At 44.1% G+C, this 22,740-nt stretch overlaps 1 protein-coding gene across 4 annotated transcripts in view; it reads left to right on the top strand.

Moving 5' to 3' along the window:
* The window catches only part of LOC124263662 (stromal interaction molecule 1-like), an 87,713-nt gene that overhangs the window by 28,744 nt on the left and 36,229 nt on the right, over positions 1–22,740 (top strand). For all 4 annotated transcript variants that reach the window (XM_046698315.1, XM_046698318.1, XM_046698317.1 and 1 more), the window contains exons 2-4: positions 4,718–4,839; positions 18,401–18,515; positions 19,957–20,068. In XM_046698315.1, coding sequence (XP_046554271.1) covers positions 4,718–4,839; positions 18,401–18,515; positions 19,957–20,068 — 349 coding nt within the window. The remainder of the gene's footprint in view (positions 1–4,717; positions 4,840–18,400; positions 18,516–19,956; positions 20,069–22,740) is intronic.

Genomic DNA, 22,740 nt, shown 5'->3' with positions numbered 1-22,740 from the left:
AGTCCTGTATGTAGTTATGTCCCTGCTCTGATTGTGTCCTATTTCTCCTTGTGTCATTCCTCGGTCAGGGTTGTGTCCTATGTCAGCTTGTGTGGTGTGTCCTATGTCCTGTAGTGTTGTAGGTCAGCTTACCCAGTAAACGTTGCTAAGTCTGGTTATAAGCCAGGTCCGGTTGTATTCTGAGCAAGGTCTAGATTTGGCCAGGTGTGGTTGTATGGCTTTCTGGCCAGCAAATAACATTGTGAGAAAGATCACTGTTCACCTCTATTTGGACTTTATTGTCTTCACATGAATACCTCCCAAACTACCCGAGACTGAGCAGACACCATGCAAAGCAAGTAATGGCTGCTCTTCAACTGTATGGAAGCCCTTGGAAGGTAGTTGATAACTCAGTATCTGCTACATCCTGGGAAAGATTTCAACATCATTAGGATCATCAGGTGTTTTAATCGTCCCTTTGCGTTCTGGTGGCATACGTTACATTTGACCACTTTCTATATGGCATTGTGTAATCATTGACTCTGATTGAGTGAGTGAGTTTTAGTTTTACGCCACTTTTAGCAATATACCAGCAATATCAGGGGACTCCAGAAATGGGCTTCACACATTGTACCTATGTGGCAAATCGAACCCGTTGTATCAAAAGTTAATCAAATCTAAATATTTGAAAATACTATTTTGACAGTTTGATGTTGTTACAGTTACATCGAGTGTTTACTGAGATGTGGTGATGCGGGAGCATGTCAGTGTAACACAGACAAGGCACAACGCATAGTACATTATTTGTAGACATGTTGGCATATATTCTGGCCGATTAATGACAAAGCTCTTGTCTATTTCGACGATGTTTACCATCTGCCTGTCATTGAATAGTGTGCCAGGTCCAGGTGTAGACTTGATTTATGGCATCTTCCCTGACTTGTGTCTATAAAAGAAACATATTGTTGACTGGATCAGCTGGTAGTGCATGCATATTGATGGGGGGCACCTGCTGTGCGTGATGACGGCATTGTCCAGGAGAAGTATCACTAGCTGACTACTGAAGGATTAATTGTGTGTTTTGTTGTGTTCCTACAGTGTTGATGAGTTTGAATATTTCATACACCATATCTGTTGCATTGAGTTTTGATTTGTTTCAATAATCTCCAGTCTGTTGCCTGGTTTATTGCTGAGGCAGGGAAATGACGACATGGTTCATGTGTGTGTGTGCAACTCTTCCCAGAAATCACCAGTCTGTTTATTGCTGAGGCAATACTGGAGGTCAGGGTTACAAGGTGTTTCCTTGTGTTACTGGAGGTCAGGGTTACAAGGTGTTTCCTTGTGTTACTGGAGGTCAGGGTTACAAGATGATTCCCTGGTATGACCTTCTCACTGGGGCAGATTTCTGCTGATAGTGTTCCTGGTGAGAGAGTATTGAGGAAGAAGAAGTAAATAGATTCTTGTTGGCTTTTGTTTACAGTTTTCCTCACAGGACCAGGATATTGATAAGATGATACATCAGGAATTCAGCTGTGCCTGGTCAGAGGTTGATAATTGGCCCTAAGGATGTAGCAAGTGATGGCAAATATTCCTTGTTACCTTTTTGATTTGTGTTTCCTTAAATCCCTCCCAGAAATAAGCTGCACCCACTTGCAAACTTTCCTGAAAAGGGACAACAGAATAGGCGTGGGTATTGTGTTGCACACGATGTCACTGGTTTCAGAGTGCTGTCTAAATTGTTTTGCTTATTGGTGTTTAAGTTACCAGTCTGTGGAATGTATGGTGTTGATACATTATGGGACTGGAATTAAAGGCACTATATCACACCACACTTCTCTAAAAATAAATAATGCATTCCTCTTAATAATACTAACTATCTGCCCTCAGATAAGCTACCATATAATTTATTCCAAAAACAAAATGTATTTAGATTACAATATTAAATTATAAAGTTCAAATGAATTACTGCAACTCTCTTGCCCTCTACCGGCCGAACATTATTTCAAGCGAATCCCATAGAGTTATGTCCCTTGGAGCGTTCTTTATGAATATCCTACGCACAACTTGTGATTGAAACCAGTTCGGCAAACACCGAGCATACAGCATGCGACAGTTTTCAATGTACGGATTAACGGTTTACATTCCATATATGGCAAGTGTTCTCTGTTTGGAAACTGTTCACCTCGAAGTTTCAATTATCGATTTCAGGCAAGTCATAAGGGATAATAAGTCTTTTATTGCATCAATATAAAGCTAAAGTGAGTGCATATGCAACTAATGTCGAAATTGTGTGACATTGTGCCTTTAAATATGTTACAGAGATAAAAATGAGAAATCATTTGTTCATCTGGCCAGAGCTCTGAAGGGCAAGTTATGAGTTATCAGTGGTACATTCTCACAGCATGGATCTCTAGTGTACAATGGCAGTTTATGAGAATGAGCTGCAACCGATCATAGCTGCAGAATAACAACAGAAGACGTGTTTGAAGCTGGTGTATTCCCATCACCGATGCCATGGATGTACAATGTGTCAAATCACAGACATCAGTAGGAAGTAGTGTCCACAAGAATGTACTAAGGAATCAGTTTGAAATTTGAATTTTGATTATGATGTTTTATAAATATAAACGTAGAAAAGTATGTTCAACTAATAACTTGAAAACTATTGGTTGGGGACCTCCTTCTTTGTCAAAAGATGTACTGTGCAGAATTTGATTCTGATATTTTTATTTGTTCAAGAAATACAGCAATTTACAAATTTCAGATTTTGAAGTTTTGAAAGAGTTTCATCATTTCACATACAGGTATTTAGGACTTAAAAAACCAAAGGATTTTTTTTTCAACCAATAACTTGAACACATATGAATGAATTGTTTTCAAATTTGGGGATCACTCTCCAAATCTGGAGGAGAGGTGCAGTGCAAAGGTGTATTTTGATATTTTTGATTTATCAAGAATTGTCACACAAATTACATCTCTTGAACTTTGGAAAAAGTGCATGTCAAATTTGTTCAACCAAAAACCTTACGATTATTTAATGGAATGTTTTTAGACTGGGTAATGGCTTCTTTGTTTATAGGAAAGGTGCAGTGCGAAGTTTAATACAGGTTTTTGTGCTTTTGTCAAGAATAATTATTGTTAATTGTTGGGAGTGAGCCGTGTTCACATTTTTGGCTTGTTGTCCCCTGCCGCAACGCGGAACGGGGGACTATGTGTTCAGTCTGTACATACGACCTGATTCTTGTTAACGCAATATCTCATGAACTGTTGTACCCAATATCTTCAAATTTGGTTACAGCCTACACTAGGGGATTTACGCAGACACCAGTTGATTTTGGTGACCTTGACCTTATTTTCAAGGTCACCATGACACTTTGACCACTTTTCAAACTTACGTAAACACGATATCTCATAAAACAGCCTACATTGGATGCAATATATGCTGACACCAGGCATTTCAGGCATCTTGTATGTGACCAAAAATATAAAGCAGTAAATATGTTATAATTATTTCATTCTTCTTTAGCAGTGGGGGACATTGCCATAGTAGTGGCAAACACTTGTTTTGCTTGGTTTTGTAAATCATGTAGGAAGCCGATGTGATCTGGGACTGGATGGTGTGCCAGGAGTATACCCTGAGGAATTACAGTAGTCATGGTAGTGGTGATCTGGTGTCTGTGCGATGTTCAACTGTTTATGCCTGTTCCCCATCTCGGCTCCAACTCAGATAATGCACCTCACAGATCTGTTCTGCCACTAAGTAACCAGACATGCCATCATTTGATTTATAGAACACAAACTTGGCGAAATGACAAAACACTTGACAACATGTTAATTTGAAAAACAAAAGAAAGCAATTTTATATGAGCATATATCTTCACGAATGTTAAAGTTAAACACCAGAACGCTTAAATTCTCTAAAGACTGAGAGAAGAGTTTGATTTCTCTGTTTAAAAATCCAAAATTTACAAGGTGATAAGTATTGGTAGGGTGGACGTTCATAAGGGAGCTGAAGCATTTGTTCATTAGTGGGCAGGAACATTTCTTCATTAGTGGGCAGGAAATAATTGTTCATTAGTGGGCGAGAAACCATAGAGTAATTCAAGTCAATACTGAACCTGTGTGAGTAGTTCAAGACAAGACTGAACCTGTGTGAGAATTGAAGACTAGACTGAACCTGTGTGAGAAGTTGAAGACTAGACTGAACCTGTTGTCAGAGCCTGATTTATGCTTCATCAGGTCACCAAGTCTGTATGGATGAGGATGGTTGAATAATCTCAGATTTCAAGTGCTTTGGGGACACAGTTGTTGATGTCATGCTGTTGCTGCAGATTAATTGAAATTCTCCACCAAAGTATAATCCTTACTCACAATGTCCCTGCGTCCTCCCACCCTCCAACGATGGAGCAACATTAATGTCCCTTTGTCATAATCCTGACATAACAGTACTTCACATATCCTCGTGTTAAGGGTTTTCAGACGTTTAGGATCAACAGTTGTTTTGTCGATTATCACATGAACAAGTGTAAAGCATGTCACTAACTTAGTAAAGACCACCTTAGTGTAGACTCAAGTCACCATCTGCGTATTTGCAATGTCTGTGTTTTGCAATCCGCCTTTTTGTGGCAAGAGTAAACACTGCCATCTGAAAACATGTAATCCGGTGAGGTTATGTAACAAATGTCAGTATAATACTCATATCATATTGACAAGTTCACTGTGTGGTTTTCACTTGCAGACTGTGAGGAGCTGGACACGCCGTGTTTGAAGGACAAGTATGGGTTCGATGCTATCAAGGCGCTTCACCATCTGCTGGACGATGATCAGAATGGGAACGTGGACCAGTCAGAGAGTGATGAGGTAGATGCTGCAGGCTCCCAGTGGGCAATGTTGGTGTATTAGCTGCAGATATACTGTACTCACCGAGCACACTGTGCACTCACACAATTTACAGTAGTAGAGGGGTGCTTATTTGTGCCATACACAAGCTGACTTAGTTCAAATGTCCGCTGCGGTTTTCTGTAAGGTCAGTTGTATGCACCTCATTTTCGTTTGAATTTGTCTTAGTTTTTGCTGGAAATTTTGAGGGGGCTTTTAAAAGCAAGGAGCTTTATGAATGAATATTGCTGAGCGGACCGTCAAGCTGACAAAGTTCATCTTAAGTTATTGGTGAAAGCCATCAGTGTGACTGTACTGTGTACATTGGTGTTGATGGCGGTATTGGAGGCGGCTATATAACCTGTGACTGTACACTGGTGTTGATGGCGGTATTGGAGGCGGCTATATAACCTGTGACTGTACACTGGTGTTGATGGCGGTATTGGAGGCGGCTATATAACCTGTGACTGTACACTGGTGTTGATGCGGTATTGGTATTGGAGGCGGCTATATAACCTGTGACTGTACACTGGTGTTGATGGCGGTATTGGAGGCGGCTATATAACCTGTGACTGTACACTGGTGTTGATGGCGGTATTGGAGGCGGCTATATAACCTGTGACTGTACACTGGTGTTGATGGCGGTATTGGAGGCGGCTATATAACCTGCTACAGACTCTCTCAGGCTGTATTATGAACACAACTGATACCATCATTAGCACGATCAAGGTCATAATAGTGGCTGTACAACTGATTGTGCTTAGGGCAATAATTTCGTTATTCATGTTGTGGTGGATTGTGTTATGTGAAGGACCAGCTGTTGTGAGGTGCACCCTCTGTGTACATGATCTGGCTGTTCCATGATCTCACTTACAACTGATCCGTTGCCAATGACATCATTGTCATGGGATAACGTATTATCACATGTCAAATAGTTTCCTATACTGTGACCTTGGTATCACCTAGCATTTCCTGGTTGATTGTATATATATATTTGATGATCACACTGAACACTCTGTGTCTTCACAGTGGATCACGGTTTAACAATAAAAGCTGATACTGGTGTTGATAGGTACATGATGGAATATTGTATTTAGCTAGCCACTTCAGGAGCCACACGAGTTGTTGGTTCCTACTAACTCCGCACAACTCAACATCCAGCCTTTATATAGCTCTTACACAGTTCTCGAGCAGTCTAGCAAAGCTAGGCTCCATCATTATTCTCTCAGAACATTAGGCCATTTTCTCGAACACACGACTGGAAGTCAAAACAAATACAAGCTAGTCAAGGGAGGCAGCTCTAAAGCGCTTTTAAAAAGGCGTGCTGCTACTATTGCCATTGAATATATATGATGTGAGATGCGAGCCAAAACCCACACTCAAAACTTTAAACATTGTGACTCTATAATAACGATCACTTATTAGTCTTAATCAATGTGATATTACAAATTACAAAAAAAAACACTCTCATAACAGGGTGTACAGTTTGCTGAAGTGTAATGCAGTGTGGGACTTTGTGCTGTGATACAATTATCACATTGTGTCATGAGGACATGTATCATGTTGTGTCATGAGGACGTATCATATGGTGTCATGAAGACGTGTATCATGTTGTGTCATGAGGACATGTATCATGTTGTGTCATGAGGACGTATGTTGTGTTATGATGACGTATTATATGGTGTCATGAGGACATGTATCATATGGTGTTATGAGGACATGTATCATTGTGTCGTGAGGACCTGTATCATGTTGTGTCATGAGGACCTGTATCATGTTATGGCATGAGGACATGTATCATATGGTGTCATGAGGACATGTATCATATGGTGTCATGAGGACATGCATCATGTTGTGTCATGAGGACGTATGTTGTGTTATGATGACGTATTATATGGTGTCACGAGGACATGTATCGTATGGTGTTATGAGGACATGTATCATTGTGTCGTGAGGACCTGTATCATGTTGTGTCATGAGGACCTGTATCATGTTATGGCATGAGGACATGTATCATATGGTGTCATGAGGACATGTATCATATGGTGTCATGAGGACATGCATCATGTTGTGTCATGAGGAGGTATCATGTTGTGTCATGAGGACGTATCATATGGTGTCATCAGGACATTTATCATGTTGTGTCATGAAGACGTATCATGTGTCATGAGGCCATATCATATGGTGTCATGAGGACATGTATCATGTTGTGTCATGAGGACGTATCATATGGTATCATGAAGACGTGTATCATGTTGTGTCATGAGGACATGTATCATGTTGTGTCATGAGGACATGTATCATATGGTGTCATGAGGACCTGTATCATGCTGTGTCATGAGGACCTGTATCATGTTATTGCATGAGGATATGTATCATATGGCGTCATGAAGACATGTATCATATTGTGTCATGAGGACATGTATCATATGGTGTCCTGAGGACCTGTATCATGTTGTGTCATGAGGACCTGTATCATGTTATTGCATGAGGACATGTATCATATGATGTCATGAGGACATATATCGTATGGTGTTATGAGGACATGTATCATATGGTGTCATGATGACATGTATCATGTTGTGTCATAAGGATGTATCATGTTGTGTCATGAGGACCTGTATCATGTTATGGCATGAGGACCTGTATCATATGGTGTCATGAGGACATGTATCATATGGTGTCATGAGGACATGTATCATGTTGTGTCATGAAGGTGTATCACATGTCATGAGGATATATCATATGGTGTCATGAGGACATGTATCATGTTGTGTCATGAGGACGTATCATATGGTGTCACATGTCATGAGGATATATCATATTGTGTCATGAGGACATGTATCATGTTGTGTCATGAGGACGTATGTTGTGTTATGATGACGTATTATATGGTGTCACGAGGACATGTATCGTATGGTGTTATGAGGACATGTATCATTGTGTCGTGAGGACCTGTATCATGTTGTGTCATGAGGACCTGTATCATGTTATGGCATGAGGACATGTATCATATGGTGTCATGAGGACATGTATCATATGGTGTCATGAGGACATGCATCATGTTGTGTCATGAGGAGGTATCATGTTGTGTCATGAGGACGTATCATATGGTGTCATCAGGACATTTATCATGTTGTGTCATGAAGACGTATCATGTGTCATGAGGCCATATCATATGGTGTCATGAGGACATGTATCATGTTGTGTCATGAGGACGTATCATATGGTATCATGAAGACGTGTATCATGTTGTGTCATGAGGACATGTATTATATGGTGTCATGAGGACATGTATCATATGGTGTCATGAGGACCTGTATCATGCTGTGTCATGAGGACCTGTATCATGTTATTGCATGAGGATATGTATCATATGGCGTCATGAAGACATGTATCATATTGTGTCATGAGGACATGTATCATATGGTGTCCTGAGGACCTGTATCATGTTGTGTCATGAGGACCTGTATCATGTTATTGCATGAGGACATGTATCATATGATGTCATGAGGACATATATCGTATGGTGTTATGAGGACATGTATCATATGGTGTCATGATGACATGTATCATGTTGTGTCATAAGGATGTATCATGTTGTGTCATGAGGACCTGTATCATGTTATGGCATGAGGACCTGTATCATATGGTGTCATGAGGACATGTATCATATGGTGTCATGAGGACATGTATCATGTTGTGTCATGAAGGCGTATCACATGTCATGAGGATATATCATATGGTGTCATGAGGACATGTATCATGTTGTGTCATGAGGACGTATCATATGGTGTCACATGTCATGAGGATATATCATATTGTGTCATGAGGACATGTATCATGTTGTGTCATGAGGACGTATCATATGGTGTCATGAAGACGTATCATATTGTGTCATGAGGACATGTATCATGTTGTGTCACGAGGACGTATCATATGGTGTCATGAAGACGTGTATCATGTTGTGTCATGAGGACATGTATTATATGGTGTCATGAGGACATGTATCATGTTGTGTCATAAGGATGTATCATGTTGTGTCATGAGGACCTGTATCATGTTATGGCATGAGGACCTGTATCATATGGTGTCATGAGGACATGTATCATATGGTGTCATGAGGACATGTATCATGTTGTGTCATGAAGGCGTATCACATGTCATGAGGATATATCATATGGTGTCATGAGGACATGTATCATGTTGTGTCATGAGGACGTATCATATGGTGTCATGAAGACGTGTATCATGTTGTGTCATGAGGACATGTATTATATGGTGTCATGAGGACATGTATCATATGGTGTCATGAGGACCTGTATCATGCTGTGTCATGAGGACCTGTATCATGTTATTGCATGAGGATATGTATCATATGGCGTCATGAAGACATGTATCATATGGTGTCATGAGGACATATATCGTATGGTGTTATGAGGACATGTATCATATGGTGTCATGAGGACATGTATCATGTTGTGTCATAAGGATGTATCATGTTGTGTCATGAGGACCTGTATCATGTTATTGCATGAGGACATGTATCATATGATGTCATGAGGACATATATCGTATGGTGTTATGAGGACATGTATCATATGGTGTCATGAGGACATGTATCATGTTGTGTCATAAGGATGTATCATGTTGTGTCATGAGGACCTGTATCATGTTATGGCATGAGGACCTGTATCATATGGTGTCATGAGGACATGTATCATGTTGTGTCATGAAGGCGTATCACATGTCATGAGGATATATCATATGGTGTCATGAGGACATGTATCATGTTGTGTCATGAGGACGTATCATATGGTGTCATGAAGACGTATCATATTGTGTCATGAGGACATGTATCATGTTGTGTCACGAGGACGTATCATGTTGTGTTATGAGGAGGTATTATAATGGTGTCATGAGGACATGTGTCATGTTGTGCCATGAGGACGTATCATATGGTGTCATGAGGACGTATCATATGGTGTCATGAGGACATGTATTATGTTGTTTTCTTGTCCTGGGCCTAGATTTTCGAAGCTATCTTAGCGCTAAGATAGTCGTAAGTGCCATACATTAACAGTAACTTACGACTATCTTTGCACTAAGTGAGCTTCAAAAGTCTTTGCCTCTGATCTTTAAAAAATCATATAGGAAATATTGCCATGGTAACTGCAAAACTATTAATGTGTTGCAAGACAAGACACAGCCACCACTATGGAGATGATGACTAACTGTTCCTATTCTTGACAAAGTGAAACGTGAAATGAGATAATTAAGATTCACGCCATGTTTGATTTCATCACCTTAACGTCTGTGATGAATAACTTCCAAGAGAACATGGCTATGTTTGGCCTGTAGATGAAGTGACTAGTGAGAGACATACGAGTCCAGTTGAAAAACGAAAAGTCTTCACTTCTTTGTCTGAGAATGATAGTGTTACTGGGGTTATTATTGGTGTCAGATGTGTTTCTGTGTTGGGAATATCATGAATAAAAAGGTATAAAAATTGTGTAATGTGAGCCTTTGGTGAGTATAATGCATGTTCATATATTTTCATAATACATATGTTTATAAATACTGCTAACTGTCCTTTACTGTTCTGTTCTGTGTGTTCACAGCAACGCATGTAAACAGATAAACAGATAACGCAAAGTCTGTGATAATGTCATGATGTCCTTATTGATAGGGGGAAGAATATCCACCCTGTCGTACTCCAATCTTTTCATCAGTAAGATTATATGATCCAAACAATGGCTGAACTCTGTGGCTATCTGGATGAATCACTTACAGGTCAAAAGAGTTCCTGCAGCAACGTGTTCAGTGTGGATAGCATCTGTCCTTTGTATAACTGTTTTATCATCAAGGTTATCTTAGCTGAACACCTGAGAACAATGTATTGGACACAACGCACTGACCACAATGCACTGATTGCCCAATTCCAACTAGATACAAACATGTTTGTGCATCAAATAGTGAGATAAACCCAGGTGTGTGAGGGGTGGATGTATCGTGTGGGGATGTATCGTCTGCCCGGGATGTGTCGTGTGGGGATGTATCGTGTGCCCGGGATGTGTCGTGAGGGCATGTATCGTGTGGCCGGGATGTATCGCAGCCCGGGATGTATCGTGAGGGAAGTATCGGTGTGTGTCGTGAAGGGAAGGTGTGGGGATGTGTCAAGGGATGTATCGTGTGGGGATGTGTCATGAGGGATGTGTCGTGTGGGGATGTATCGTGTATCGCGGTACCGGATGTGTCGTGAGGGATGTATCGTGGTGGGGATGTATCGTGTGGCCGGGATGTGTCGTGAGGGGATGTATCGTGTGGGGATGTATCGTGTTGCCGGGATGTGTCGTGAGGGGATGTATCGTGTGGGGATGTATCGTGTGGCGGGGATGTGTCGTGAGGGGATGTATCGTGTGGCGGGATGTATCGCGTGCAGGGATGTATCGTGGTGGGATGTGTCGTGGAGGGGAAGTGCGATGTGGGGATGTGTCGAGGGGATGTATCGTGTGGGGATGTATTGTGTGCCTGGGATGTGTCGTGGAGGGGATGTATCGTGGTGCCGGATGTGTCTCCCCCGAGGGGAAGCATCGTGGTGGGGATGTGGTCGAGGGATGTATCGTGGATGCCCGGATGTGTGTCGTGTGTGCCCGGATGTGTCGTGTTGGGATGTATCGTGTGGGGATGTGTCATGTGGAGATGTATCGTGAGGGGATGTATCGTGTGGGGATGTGTCCTGTGGGGATGTGTCATGTGGGGATGTATCGTGTGCCCAGGATGTGTCGTGAGGGATGTATCGTGGTGGGGATGTGTCGGGATGTGGTGGGGATGTGTCCTGTGGGGATGTATCGCGGTCCGGATGTGTCGTGAGGGGAAGTATCGTGTTGGGATGTATCATGTGGGGATGTGTCATGTGGGGATGTATCGTGAGGGGATGTTTCGTGTGGGGATGTATTGGTTGGGGATGTGTCGTGTGGGGATGTGTCGTGTGGGGATGTATTGGTTGGGGATGTGTCGTGTGGGGATGTATCATCTGGGGAAGTGTCGTATGGGGATGTGTCGTGAGGGGATATATCGATGGTGTGGGGAAGTATCGTGTGCCCGGGTTGTATCGTGTGGGGATGTATCGTGAGGGGATGTGTCGTGTGGGGAAGTATCGTGTGGGGATGTGTCGTGAGGGGATGTGTCGTGTGGGGAAGTATCGTGTGGGGATGTGTCGTGTATCGTGAGGGGATCTGTCATGTGGGGATGTATCGTGTGCCCAGGATGTATCGTGAGCCCGGATGTGTCGTGGGATGTATCGTGGTGCCCAGGATGTATCGCGGTGCCCGGATGTATCGTGGTGGGATTGTATCATCGTGTCGGGATGTGGGAAGTGTGGGGATGCGGGATGTGTCGTGAGGGGACGTAATCGGACGGTGGACAACCGGATGACCGGACAACGGACACAAGATGTGGACACGACCGATCCATGGACGACACCGTGGACACGTGGCACCGGATGGATGGACCGTGGATCCGTCATGGACCGCCCAGGAACCGGACGTATCGTGCCCAGGAATCGGTGCCCGTGGATGGACCGTGGATCAAGGCCGGACGCATCGCATCGGAAACCGGATGGCCGTGGATGGAATCAGACGCCGTGGATGGACGCCCCACCAGGAATGGATATCGACCGAATATCGGAAGAACGGACCGGATCGAATCATCCCGAACGAGCCGAGACCGGACCTGAACACATGGACCGAAGAACAGACTGGACGCCGACCAACACCCAACCTTTACCCAGCGCCGTGGCCCAGAATAGCCGGTGGACCCGACCGACCACGCACAAAAGACAGCCACGACCCGACCAGGACACCGAGCCCATCCGAAACGCCCGACGGACCCATATTGGACACGGAAGATTTAGCATGGAACTGTATACAGACACAAGAACACCACAGAAAGATACCGGACTGGCCGCGGACCCGACACGAGGAAACCGGCCCTGGTCTCAGAATGGAATGGATGGATCCAACCGGCCAGACCCATCAACCCAGACATGGCCGGACCAATGGCCGGAAAGGAGCCGGAGACACGGAAGACGGAATGACCACCCCACAAACACCAACACCCGGAATGAACAAGGTGGCCACGAGGGACCGAACACAGACAACGGAATGGAACGACCCACAGGACCAGAACCACGGAGGAATGGATGGACATAACATGAGCCCAGCGGAGCCGGATGGCCGGAGCCGACCGGACACAAGGAACGGAATAGGTGGAAGCCCATCCACACAATGGATTGAGCCGACACATGGAACAGGACCCGACACCGGACCACAGATCCATCCCAGAAGAACACGGACCAAAAACACCAAAATAACTACGGAGAGAGACCCCAGGTATCCCATACGGAATGGAAGGACACGAGTGGACAGGTATCCACCCACAAAACCACCAACAGAACTGATTACACACAGCCATTGGGACCCTGAAGGAACGCCCCATAAAGAAGGGCATCCAGGACACGGAAGAAATGGATGGATAATGGGACAGGCCAACTTAGGAAGGACCACACACCATGGACCCAGCATGGCCCAGTGGAAAACGATCGAAAAGAAAATAGTTCAGGACGGCATGACCCAGTGGAAAACAGTGGAACGAAGAAAATAGTTCATAGACCGGCATGGACCAAGGAAGCAACTGAAGGACACGAATGAACGGCCCATGTGGACTTGCATGGTGGACCAAGGAAAACAGTGGACATGAATGGAACGGCCACAGGGACTCAGCATGGTATGTGGATGGACCAGTGGAATAGTGGAACGGAATAGCCCCAGGGACTCCAGCATGGAAGGATGGACCATGGAAGGAATCAGTGGAAGGAAGGGAGCCCAGAAGGGAAGCAACTGTGTCAGTGAACGTCTGTCATAACGGTCCCCAGGACCTGCTACTTAAGTATGTGTACTTTATCCAAGGGAAGCAACTGTGTCTGAGATCGTCTGTCAGAACAGTCCACAGGGTCTGCTACTTTAGTATGTGTACTTTATCCAAGGGAAGCAACTGTGTCAGTGAACGTCTGTCATAACAGTCCACAGGACCTGCTACTTTAGTATGTGTACTTTATCCAAGGGAAGCGACTGTGGTCCATGATATGTCACCATACTTGTATGGTGTCAGTTTGAGTATATTACATAATGCAATTGCAGTCAGATGTCCCATAGAGCTATGAAAGGAAACAAATATCTCTGGCATATTGGCAGGATAGGGTTAAACATGCAGTTTGTATGTGTGTTATATATCCTTGAGATAAGCTGGATCTCAATTGTGCTGTCAACACACATTATGTAACAGCATTTGGGTTCATTACCATAGCTAATAGCCGTGAACTAAGTGACCAACATCCGGCCTGTCATGAAAGTTATATAAACTGGCCCTGTTTGGGATGACCGCAAGCTGACTAACCACAGAGGTTCAGTAACTGGCAGGGGGTTCAGGTTGGAATGTTCTCATTTAGTGGGGACTTGAATGGACAGTATATCGGCCGTTCTTAAGCGTTGTTTGTAGACATGAGGCAGAAATCCCTGACCTTACTCATACTTGCTTTAATCTGTGAGAGATATTTATGATCTAGAGACCACATGGTGGAATTAGTGACTGGACTTTGTAAGCAAACACACTTATTCTCAAATGATAGGAGTAAAGCCCAATGCAAGCCTTTCAGTGAGCTTTTAATATTGTTATGTATAGATATATACATATGCTACTACAACTCTAAGGTGAAAGGAGAGAGAGGTGCGAGGAGAGAGAAAAGTGGGAGAGGTGCAAGGAGAGAGGTTTGTGAGGAGAGAAAGGTTCGAGTTGAGAGAGGTGAAAGGCACGAGAGGAGAGTGGGGTGCGAGGAGAGTAGGGTGCAAGGAGAGAGGTGCAGGGAGAAAGAAATGAGAGGAGAGAGGTGAGAGAGAAGAGGTGCCAGGAGAGGTTTGAGGAGAGTAAGCTGCAAGGATAGAGAGGTTGGAGGTGAGAGAAGTGATGTAAGGAGAGTGGGATGCGGAATGAGAGAAGTGTGAGGAGAGAGGTGGAGAAAGGAGAGAGGTGGTGCAAGAAGAGAGGTGGAGCAAGGAGAGAGGTAACGAAGTGAGAGCTGTGCAAGATATTGGAGTGACTTGCTTTCCATAGGACTTCACTGACACCAAGTAGAGGATAAATATGCTTAAGAATTATTTTTTTACATTTTAGGAAATGTTCTCAATGAAAACTTCATACTGATTATGTTTATCTAAATGCATTTACATGTCCAAAATGAAACATTAAGCACATGAATGGACTGTGTAAGGTATGACAGAGTGACGATGTGACAGTGTGATGATGTGACAGTGTGACGATGTGACAGTGTGACGATGTGACAGTGTGATGATGTGACAGTGTGATGATGTGACAGTGATGATGTGACAGTGTGGTGATGTGACAGTGTGATGATGTGACAGTGTGATGATGTGACAGTGTGGTGATGTGACAATGTGATGATGTGACAGTGTGGTGATGTGACAGTGTGGTGATGTGACAGTGTGATGATGTGACAGTGTGATGATGTGACAGTGTGGTGATGTGACAGTGATGATGCTGACAGTGTGGCTATGTGATGATGTGACAGTGATGACATGTGACGATGTAACAGTGATGTGACAGTGTGGTGATGTGACAGTGATGATGTGACAGTGATGATGTGACAGTGATGATGACAGACAGAGTGATGTGACAGTGATGATGTGACAGTGATGATGTGACAGTGATGATGTGACAGTGAGATGTGTGATGTGACAGTGTGATGATGTGACAGTGTGATGATGTGACAGTGTGATGATGTGACAGTGATGATGTGACAGTGATGATGTGACAGTGTGATGATGTGACAGTGTGATGATGTGACTGTGACAGTGATGATGATGATGTGAGTGTGATGATGTGACAGTGTGATGATGTGACAGTGTGATGATGTGACAGTGTGATGATGTGACAGTGATGATGTGACAGTGTGATGATGTGACAGTGATGATGTGACAGTGTGATGATGTGACAGTGTGATGATGTGACAGTGTGATGATGTGACAGTGTGATGATGTGACAGTGTGATGATGTGACAGTGTGATGATGTGACTGTGATGATGTGACAGTGTGATGATGTGACTGTGATGATGTGACAGTGTGATGAATGTGACAAAGATACTAGATCAGGAACTAATCTGGGGTTTTTATGTGTGTAGATTGTTTCTGTTTTTATCCTTAAACTGAAGCAATAATTCAGCATAGAGTTCCCTGCCTACCCATGCCCCCTTCCCCGATATGCAGGACATGCTACATGCGTGACAACTACCTGTGGTGCCAAACTCTGCGTGATACATGCTGTGATCAACAGTGAACAGGGACATTGTTTCCTTCTTACAGTAGCCACGTGGAAGACAGTGCAGGTGTATGGAGAAGGGCAGATGGTTACCATGGCAATTACGTCTCAAGGATATTTGCACAACAGGACAGGAAAACAGCTCTCCTTAGTAGAGATAAATCTTCACCTTGAGATAAACATTTGACTTGGTTTGAGCAGAGGGGGTTGACATGTTGACACTACAGCTACCATGATATAGGGCAGGTGCCATGGGCGTTGGGTAGAGCGCCAGCAAACAGGTCCACAGGAACAACATGCACATAGCATGTTCATACAGGCATCTCAAAACTAGTTGTGAGGAAAACCGTATTTATTTGGATATCTTTGCAGATGAGATTTTATTTAGTGTGTAAATAGGTTGGATAGTGTGCAGTGGTAGGTAGGGGATAGTGTGCAGTGGTAGGTAGGGGATAGTGTGCAGTGTTAGGTAGGGGTATGGTGTGACTGCTGGAGAAGGGTATCTGGGGTGGGGCACATGGGAGCTAGCTGATGGGTGTGGTTAAAAGATGCGGGCCTGGTGTAGTATGTGAGACAATGGTATGGTAGACAGGGTTGGGTGAGATAGGTGAGTGAGGGGTGAGGTACATGAAGAAGGTAGGGTCGGGGAAAGGTATTGGGTGACTAGGTGAGTGAGGGGTGAGGTACATGAAGAAGGGAGGGTCGGGGAAGGTATTGGGTGACTAGGTGAGTGAGGGGTGAGGTACATGAAGAAGGTAGGGTCGGGGGAAGGTATTGGGTGACTAGGTGAGTGAGGGGTGAGGTACATGAAAGAGGGAGGGTCAGGGAAGGTATTGGGTGAGTGAGGGGTGAGGTACATGAAAGAAGGAGGGTCAGGGAAGGTATTGGGCGAGATAGGTGAGTGAGGGGTGTGGTACATGAAGGAGGGAGGGTCGGGGAAGGGATTGGGTGAGATAGGTGACATAAATCGTGAATGTCATCCATTTGTAGGTCCTATCTAGACAATGCCATCACAGTAAATGTCAGTCAGGAATGAGATGTTATGACACCTGCCACAACATCTGAGACGAGTAATATTAGTGACATTCCTTTTGGTTATTTGTCATAAGTATTAAGATGGCAAGTAGAGGATGAGTTTTGTTGAAAAAGAAATAGAAATAATTTGTCCTAGATATACATTGGAAATTGAAGATAATTCATTTTACGTGTTTAACAATGGTCTCACATGATGTTGGTCGTGTCACTGGACAGACGTCTTTAACTGTTGATTTCCATGTAAACACAAAAATTCCATTTTGCATCTATTATAGAAATCTGTGCTCTTAGTAAGAGGTTAAAGTCATGCTGCCAATCTAATGGTCTAAGCCTGCTAATGGCCAATCTCGGTAACTGGTGATGGCATTTACAAGTTTCATAATAAAACCTGAATGGAATATCAATGTAATTGAAGGCTTTACCTCTCACCTGTATGATATCTGAGAGATGGATCGGGGTACAGGTGTTATGTGAGGGATGGGACTGGGTACAGGTGTTATGTGAGGGATGATACTGGGTACAGGTGTTATGTGAGAGATGGTACTGGGTGCAGGTGTTATGTGAGAGATGGTACTGCGTGCAGGTGTTATGCGAGAAATGGTACTAGGTACAGGTGTTATGTGAGATATGGTACTGGGTACAGGTGTTATGTGAGATATGGTACTGGGTACAGGTGTTATGTGAGATATGGTGCTGGGTACAGGTGTTATGGGAGATATGGTACTGGGTGCAGGTGTTATGTGAGACATGGGTTCGTGTGCAGGTGTTATGTGAGGCATGGGTTCGTGTGCAGGTGTTATGTGAAAGATGGTACTGGGTGCAGATATGAATAACCTTGGTGGTTGATATAGTGAGTAACTGTCCGATAGAATGAATGTCCAGTAGAATGTCATTGGGACTGACTACGTGATGCTCTGTGCCTTCCTCTGACGAGCCAAGGGGCTGACTCTTAGTGAATAGGTTGACTGTTACTTGTGGGACTCTGTAGGTTGCTCCAGGCAATTATTAGTTTCACTGCATGCTCTTGCAGGGCGAATAATTTTTCCCCCAGCCCCCCCCTCTCAAAGCCATCAACAAAACATATGAGCATTATTCTGAGAACATGTGTCTTTTTAGTTCCTGCGGGATGAGCTTCAGTACACTGATGGGTTTGAACGTCAAAAGACCTTCCATGGCAATGACAAGCTGATCAGTATTGAAGATCTATGGAGGGGCTGGAAGGGATCTGAAGGTGAGTCGACGTTGTTGTGGTTGAAGATGTTCCATGGCAATGACAAGCTGATCAGTGTTGAAGATCTGTGGAGGGGCTGGAAGGGATCTGAAGGTGAGTCGACGTTGTTGTGGTTGAAGATGTTCCATGGCAATGACAAGCTGATCAGTGTTGAAGATCTGTGGAGGGGCTGGAAGGGATCTGAAGGTGAGTCGACGTTGTTGTTGTTGTGGTTGAAGATGTTCCATGGCAATGACAAGCTGATCAGTGTTGAAGATCTGTGGAGGGGCTGGAAGGGATCTGAAGGTGAGTCGACGTTGTTGTGGTTGAAGATGTTCCATGGCACTGGATGAGATAGGTGAGTGAGGGGTGAGGTACATGAAGGAGGGAGGGTGAGGGAAGGTATTGGGAGAGATAGGTGAGTGAGGGGTGTGGTAAATGAAGAAAGGAGGGTCGAAGATGTTCCATGGCAATGACAAGCTGATCAGTGTGGAAGATCTGTGGAGGGGCTGGAAGGGTTTGAAGGTGAGTCTCGACGTTGTTGTGGTTGAAGATGTTCCATGGCACTGGGTGAGATAGGTGAGTGAGGGGTGAGGTACATGAAGGAGGGAGGGTGAGGGAAGGTATTGGGTGAGATAGGAGAGTGAAGGGTGTGGTAAATGAAGAAGGGAGGGTCGAAGATGTTCCATGGCAATGACAAGCTGATCAGTATTGAAGATCTGTGGAGGGGCTGGAAGGGTTTGAAGGTGAGTCGACGTTGTTGTGGTTGAAGATGTTCCATGGCACTGGGTGAGATAGGTGAGTGAGGGGTGAGGTACATGAAGGAGGGAGGGTCAGGGAAGGTATTGGGTGAGATAGGTGAGTGAGGGGTGTGGTAAATGAAGAAGGGAGGGTCGAAGATGTTCCATGGCAATGACAAGCTGATCAGTATTGAAGATCTGTGGAGGGGCTGGAAGGGTTTGAAGGTGAGTCGACGTTGTTGTGGTTGAAGATGTTCCATGGCACTGGGTGAGATAGGTGAGTGAGGGGTGAGGTACATGAAGGAGGGAGGGTCAGGGAAGGTATTGGGTGAGATAGGTGAGTGAGGGGTGTGGTAAATGAAGAAGGGAGGGTCGAAGATGTTCCATGGCAATGACAAGCTGATCAGTATTGAAGATCTGTGGAGGGGCTGGAAGGGTTTGAAGGTGAGTCGACGTTGTTGTGGTTGAAGATGTTCCATGGCACTGGGTGAGATAGGTGAGTGAGGGGTGAGGTACATGAAGGAGGGAGGGTCAGGGAAGGTATTGGGTGAGATAGGTGAGTGAGGGGTGTGGTAAATGAAGAAGGGAGGGTCGAAGATGTTCCATGGCAATGACAAGCTGATCAGTATTGAAGATCTGTGGAGGGGCTGGAAGGGTGTGAAGGTGTTGTTGTGGTTGATGTACAACAGTTTACACAGCTCCTTACTTTCTCTGTTATTCAGTGTACAACTGGACAAACGACGATGTCCTGGAGTGGCTGGAGTGTCATGTTGAGCTGCCGCAGTACATCGAGATCTTCCACACGAAACTGGTCGATGGCACCAGTCTTCCCAGGTATGCCAGTCTCAGTTTGTTTAGTTTGACCCACACACCGACCTTTTGACCCACCCTGTTACTTAGCACTGACTGACTTACTGACTTTCAACCCCATTCCTCTCCATCCCTCAACACCCCCACCTACCTAAGCACCACCCTCACCCTACATAAACACCACCCCCACCCTAGATAAACACCACCCCTACCCTACCTAAACACCACCCCTACCCTACCTAAACACCACCCCCACCTACCTAAACCCCACCCCCACCCTACATATACACTGCCCCTACCCTACCTAAACACCACCCCCCACCTCTACATAAACACCACCCCTTCCCCTACCTAAACACCACCCCCTACCCTACCTAAACACCACCCTCAATCGTGCACCTAGACACCACCCCCTCCCTACCTAAACACCACCCCACCCCCACCCTACCTAAACACCACCCTCACCCTACCTAGACACCACACCCCTACCCTACATATACACCACCCCCTACCCTACATAAAAACACCACCCCTACCCTACATTAACACCACCCCCACCCTACCTAAACACCGGCCCCTACCTAAACACCACCCCTCACCCTACCTAGACACCACCCCCACCCTACCTAAACACCACCACTACCCTACCTAAACACCACCCCACCTAAACACCACCCTCACCCTACCTAAACACCCCCACCCCCACCCTACCAAACCTAAACACCACCCTCACCCTACCTAAACACCACCACCCACGCTCCTCTCTTCCAGTTGTCATCAGATGACATGCATCAATGACTATTGAGAAACACCACCTAAGCATGGTGACATATATGACTATTGAGAAACACCACCTAAGCATGGTGACTTATATGACTATTGAGAAACACCCACCTCAGCATGGTGACTTATATGACTATTGAGAAACACCACCTAAGCATGGTGACTTATATGACTATTGAGAAACACCCACCTCACCATGGTGACTTATATGACTATTGAGAAACACCCACCTCAACATGGTCACATATATGACTATTGAGAAACACCACCTAAGCATGGTGACATATATGACTATTGAGAAACACCCACCTCACCATGGTGACTAATATATGACTATTGAGAAACACCCACCTCAGCATGGTGACATATATGACTATTGAGAAACACCCACCTCACCATGGTGACTTATATGACTATTGAGAAACACCCACCTCAGCATGGTGACTTATATGACTATTGAGAAACACCCACCTCAGCATGGTGACTTATATGACTATTGAGAAACACCCACCTCACCATGGTGACTTATATGACTATTGAGAAACACCCACCTCACCATGGTGACTTATATGACTATTGAGAAACACCCACCTCAGCGTGGTGACTAATATGACTATTGAGAAACACCACCTAAGCATGGTGACATATATGACTATTGAGAAACACCCACCTCACCATGGTGACTTATATGACTATTGAGAAACACCCACCTCAGCATGGTGACATATATGATTATTGAAAAACACCCACCTCAGCATGGTGACATATATGATTATTGAGAAACACCCACCTCAGCATGGTGACATATATGACTATTGAGAAACACCACCTAAGCATTGTGACATATATGACTATTGAGAAACACCACCTAAGCATGGTGACATATATGACTATTGAGAAACACCACCTAAGCATGGTGACATATATGACTATTGAGAAACACCCACCTCAGCATGGTGACTTATATGACTATTGAGAAACACCCACCTCAGCATGGTGACATATATGACTATTGAGAAACACCCACCTCACCATGGTGACATATATGACTATTGAGAAACACCCACCTCAGCATGGTGACATATATGACTATTGAGAAACACCCACCTCAGCATGGTGACTTATATGACTATTGAGAAACACCCACCTCAGCATGGTGACATATATGACTATTGAGAAACACCACCTAAGCATGGTGACATATATGACTATTGAGAAACACCCACCTCACCATGGTGACATATATGACTATTGAGAAACACCCACCTCAGCATGGTGACTTATATGACTATTGAGAAACACCCACCTAAGCATGGTGACATATATGACTACTACTTTCTGCAAACTTGTATTGAGTGTAATGGTTGCCAAGGTAACTCAGACATAAGATCTGTTCCTTCACACTTACTTTGTATGTAGCAAGTCTGCCTGTCCTTGAAATATCACTATTGTTCCAGACAGAACAATGGATGGATGTGTGTACTGGCTAGTGGTGTAACAATTCATCGATAGTATCGTTGTTTGCATTGATACACAACACATTTAGGTTATATATCAGGATGAGTTGGTGTATCAGTGAGTGTGAACATTTTTCAAATTCTGTGAACTGTAGAATTCTTGTCTTCAAGTAACTGAAATATGTTTTAATTGTTCCACAAATAACACCATTTATTAACAAGTATGAACGAACGATGTCTTAGGTAAGAAAGAGAACAAAGATAAGATAAAATTTTAAAAGCAGACTTAAGAGTTGTTTTCAGTCAGTGATTTTGAATTCTAATATTAATTACATTAAAATGTTTGTGAAACACAATTTTTGCTGTATAACAAATAAAGTTTCAGTAATTTTATCTATCATATGTACCGTTTTTAGAAATTTTAACATATCGGGATACGTATCATATCGCACCATT

Source organism: Haliotis rubra, unplaced genomic scaffold (assembly GCF_003918875.1).
Source record: "Haliotis rubra isolate DU_JTF1 unplaced genomic scaffold, ASM391887v1 Scf892, whole genome shotgun sequence".
NCBI classification, from domain to species: domain Eukaryota; kingdom Metazoa; phylum Mollusca; class Gastropoda; order Lepetellida; family Haliotidae; genus Haliotis; species Haliotis rubra.
The sequence above is the reverse complement of the archived record's forward strand: the minus strand, read 5'-3'. Positions and strand labels throughout refer to the sequence as shown.